The sequence below is a fragment of the Macrobrachium nipponense genome, chromosome 9 (assembly GCF_015104395.2).
Source record: "Macrobrachium nipponense isolate FS-2020 chromosome 9, ASM1510439v2, whole genome shotgun sequence".
Classification (NCBI taxonomy): Eukaryota; Metazoa; Arthropoda; class Malacostraca; order Decapoda; family Palaemonidae; genus Macrobrachium; species Macrobrachium nipponense.
In genome coordinates this window covers 13,936,646-13,940,710 of record NC_061110.1, presented here as the reverse complement: position 1 = coordinate 13,940,710, position 4,065 = coordinate 13,936,646, and the positions used below count along the sequence as shown (strand labels likewise).

At 55.6% G+C, this 4,065-nt stretch overlaps 1 protein-coding gene across 1 annotated transcript; it reads right to left on the bottom strand.

Moving 5' to 3' along the window:
- Window positions 1-910: 910 nt before the first annotated feature.
- Window positions 911-1,468, bottom strand: LOC135218012 (uncharacterized). Its single transcript, XM_064254157.1, has one exon. The coding sequence runs from the start codon at window positions 1,466-1,468 to the stop codon at window positions 911-913; it is 558 nt and encodes a 185-aa protein (XP_064110227.1).
- Window positions 1,469-4,065: the final 2,597 nt, after the last annotated feature.

The window sequence follows — 4,065 nt, the reverse complement described above, 5'->3', positions numbered from 1 at the left end:
ATTGCCATTAGGATTTTACTAAGCTCTTACCTTCCATGTCGTGAAACCAAGAAACAAGCTAGCTTAATGATGATGATTAAGAAAACGTTAGCACCACGAACTTGGTACTAAATCCAAGAAAACCACCAGCTATAAATTCTACACCAGTGGATAAATGTCGAAAGCTTTACAGCTGTCTGTGAGGAGTGAACAAAGAGGCAGGTAGAAGTGTACTGATCTTTATTACAGGTAAGGAAATTCAAATATACAGCGTGCGGGCGGGAATGTGGTATCCGGCCAGCGAGAGAGTAAAAAATGGGTCGGCAATAGACGATTTGTGTTTCTTGTGAGACATATGACTTAGAATATAAAAGTATACAAAACATGATCTTGTAAGATATATACATTGGAAGAAAGGCCGCTGAATGCTCTCAAGGAGGGAAGTACGAACAACGCGATTGTAGAATTATATACAGAGAATTTGCGATAAGGCGTTGTCCTTACAAATACTTCCCCCCTAAGACAATAATTAGGGCGTAATTGTTGGATGATTTAGTGCTTCTGATCACTACTCGTGGAAGCGAGCGGGCTGGCGGAGGCGGCCTCGGGTGCGCGAGACCAGCTGCTTTGGTAGATCCTCGGCCTCTGAGTCCTCAGGGTTTTTTGGGGACGGGATGCCTCCCCTGAGGTGATCCTCTGGGGGTTCAACCGTCTTCCGTGGGCGACTGCGGCTATGACTGGGTGGTTCGGTGATCAACGGTGTCGCTTCTCACCATGGAGGAGGAGTGAGGCGCCCTATGGGATCCGCGTCGGCGCACTCTTCATCCATCAGGAAAGCTGGTTTCAGTCGGTCGATCGTGACCCAGTCCTCGCGACCATTTATGGATATGAAGTACACCTTGTCGGTGCGTCGGAGGACGCAGAAGGGGCCTCAGTAGGGTCTTCTCAGTGGCGGGCAGCAGGCGTCGTCCCTGATGAAGACTTGTTTGCAGGAAGATAGGGCCTTCGGGAGGAAGTGTTTGCTTCTGTCAGAGAAGGTCTTGATGCAGGGTGTGAATTTTCCGGCGGATTCCTGAAGTCTGGTGATGGAGACGTTTGAGTCATCGGCGTTGGTTGGGAAGAACTCGCCTGAGACTGCCAATGGTTCCCCGTATACCTTCTCCGCAGGTGAAGGTTCGCCGTTCGACCGAGGGGCAGTCAGGAGGCCGAGGAGGACCCACGGTAATTGGCTCTTCCAGTCCTCACCGGTGCAGCGTGCCATTAGGGAAGCCTTGAGAGATCTGTGGAACCTTTCCACCATGCCGTTAGCCGCTGGGTTGTAAGCGGTGGTGGCGTGTAGTGATGTCCCCATCAGGCAGGCCAGGGCGGTCCACAACTCAAACAGGAAAACAGGTCCGCAGTCCGCTGTGATATCATATGGCACTTCGAATCGACTGATCCAGCTGGCGAGAAGGGCTTCGGTGCATGCTTTGGTGGATGCCTTCGACATCGGCGTCGCCTCAGGCCATCTGGTGAAGCGGTCAATTATCGTCAGGGGGTATCTGGCACCTTCGGACAGGGGCAGGGGACCCACGACGTCTACGTGAATGTGGACGAATCTTCGTTTCAGCTGTGGGAACTCCCCCACGCCCGATTCTGTGTGCCGGCTTACTTTACTTGATTGGCACGGAATGCAGGTCCTGGCCTACTCTCGAGAGTCCTTCCGAATTCCATGCCAGACGAACTTCTCCGTCAGGGGGCGCATAGTCGTCCGGCCCGAGGGGTGCCAGAGCCCGTGCATGACGTTGAATACGGCCCTTCTGCGGGAGGCTGGAATCAGCTGGTGTGGGCAACCTGTGCTGGTGTCGCAGAGGTGCGTCGTGCCTGCGGGTCCGAAGGGCACGTCCTCCCACTTGAGGGAGGTGATGGCTGTGCGATATGCGGCAGTCTCCAGGTTGGCGGCCTGTTCCCGGGCGAGGTCTTCGTAGTTGATCCTGAGGTGCACGGCGTTCATCTCTATCCTCGAGAGAGTGTCAGCCAAGGGGTTCTTCTCGCCGGGGACGTAATGGATGGTGAAGCCGAACTCAGTGATAGCTGCCAGGTGCCTCTGTTGTCTAGCTGACCAGGCGTCGCCCGCCTTGGTGAAGGCGTGCACCAAGGGGCGGTGGTCTGTCCTGATAGTGAAGGGGGCGCCCTCGAGGAGGTAGCGGAAGTGGCACACTGCTTGGTACACCGCCAGGAGCTTGCAGTCAAATGTGCTGTATCTCGTCTCGGCGGGCAACAGTTTTTTACTGTAGAAGGCGAGCGGCTGGGGACCGCCCCGGACCATCTGCTTGAGGACAGCCCCGAAGGCGACGTTGCTGGCGTCAGTGGTGAGGCGTAAGGGCACAATAGGGTCCTGGTGGGACAAGGTAGGAGGGCTAACTTTGTGTTGTCGAAGGCCTGCACTTGCTCTGCTTCCCATGTCAGGTTCTTTGGTTTGCCCTTCAGGACCTGTGTTAGAAGGGACAAGGTGCGGGCGACGTCGGGGATGAACTGGCAGTAGTAATTTACCATTCCGATGAATTCTTGCAGGGCCTTGACTGTAGTTGGGGTCGGGAACTTCTGCACCGCATCCACCTTCGAGGCCATGGAGCACACACCTGCTGCAGAGATCTCGTGTCCGAGGAAGTCCATCCTCTCGGCACCGAAGGTGCACTTGTCGAATCAGACGACCAGCCCGTTTTCCTGCAGGTGTTTCAGAACCGCTCGGACATGGTGTAGGTGCTTCTCCAGGGACCTAGAAAAATCAAAATATCATCGACGTAGCAGACGCAGAAGGGCAGGTCCCCAGGATGCTGTCCATTAGGCGCTGGAAGGTGGCCCCTGCGTTTCTCAGGCCGAAGGTGGAGTAATGGAAGACGTAGGAGCCAAAGGGCGTGATGATGGCATTCTTGGGAACATCTTCGGGATGTACCGGAACCTGAAAATAAATTTTAAAAGGTCCATTTTTGTGAAAATTTTTGCTCCCTGGAGGGCCCCAGTCAAGTCCTGCATGTTTGGCAAGGGGTAGTGATCGGGGATCATAGCGAGGTTGAGTCTCCAGTAGTCTCCGCAGGGCCTCCAGGTGCCGTCAGGTTTCCGTACCATGTGGAGGGGCGAAGCCCAAGGGCTTGATACTTTCCAGCAGATACCCATTCGTTCCATTTCCGTGAACGCCCTTTTTGCATCCTGAAGGCGGCCCGGAGGGAGTCGTCGGAACTTTGCGTGCATCGGGGGCCCCGTGGTGGTGATGTGATGGAATATTCCGTGCTTGGACAACGTCCCAGCTACCTAACGAAGTTCCAGTTTGAAAACTTCGGGGAATTCCTGCAGGAGGTTGCCGTACTTGTGGGGGGGGCGATGGTGCAAATTGTGGGGGTGCCGGGGCCCGCTGCGAGTGGTAGGGAGCGGCCTGTCCCAGTGTCGGGGAGGCGTTTACAACCCATGTCAACCAGGAGGCCATTATGCGCCAGGAAATCCGCCCCCAGTAGTGGAACCCTGACGCCTGCGATGGTAAAACGCCAGACGTAGTTGCGCCCCAAGCTGGATATTTCGAAGGACTTCGTGCCGTAGGAGTGGATGTGGGCCCCATTTGCGGCGACGAGGGCGGTTGGGCTGTCAGGCCCGCGGCTGCGGTCCTTCCGTGACGGAGGGAATATAGTGCGCAACGCCCCGGTGTCCACCAGCATCCTCCGGCCGGAGATCGCATCGCGGACATAAAATCCTACGGCATGTGGTTCCGATGAGGCCGCTGCCACGGGTGACTTTGATTTTGTCTGCTGGAAGGTGCAGGGACTTTCGCACCTCCTGCGTTGGGTTGTCTTCTTCTTCTTCTCCCTTCTCTGCGGCTAGGCACACAGAAGATCGGGGAGCGGTGAGCCTTGCAGTCTTGTTCGACAGCGTCAGCTTTTTAGTTTTCTCCACGAGTTCGTCGTCAGGGAGGGTATATGCATCTTCTAGCTGTCCTCGGACATCTGGCTTGAGTTGCCCCAGGAATATTTCGCAGGCCAGCAGATTTCCATCTTCTTCCCGTCGGGTCCTACTTCGGGCAAGCGGAGGCCCATCACTGTGTCCCAGGCATCCTGT

Coding starts and splice junctions, on each gene's coding strand:
- LOC135218012 (XM_064254157.1), bottom strand. CDS start 1,468: ATGTCGAAGGCATCCACCAAAGCATGCACCGAAGCCCTTCTCGCCAGC.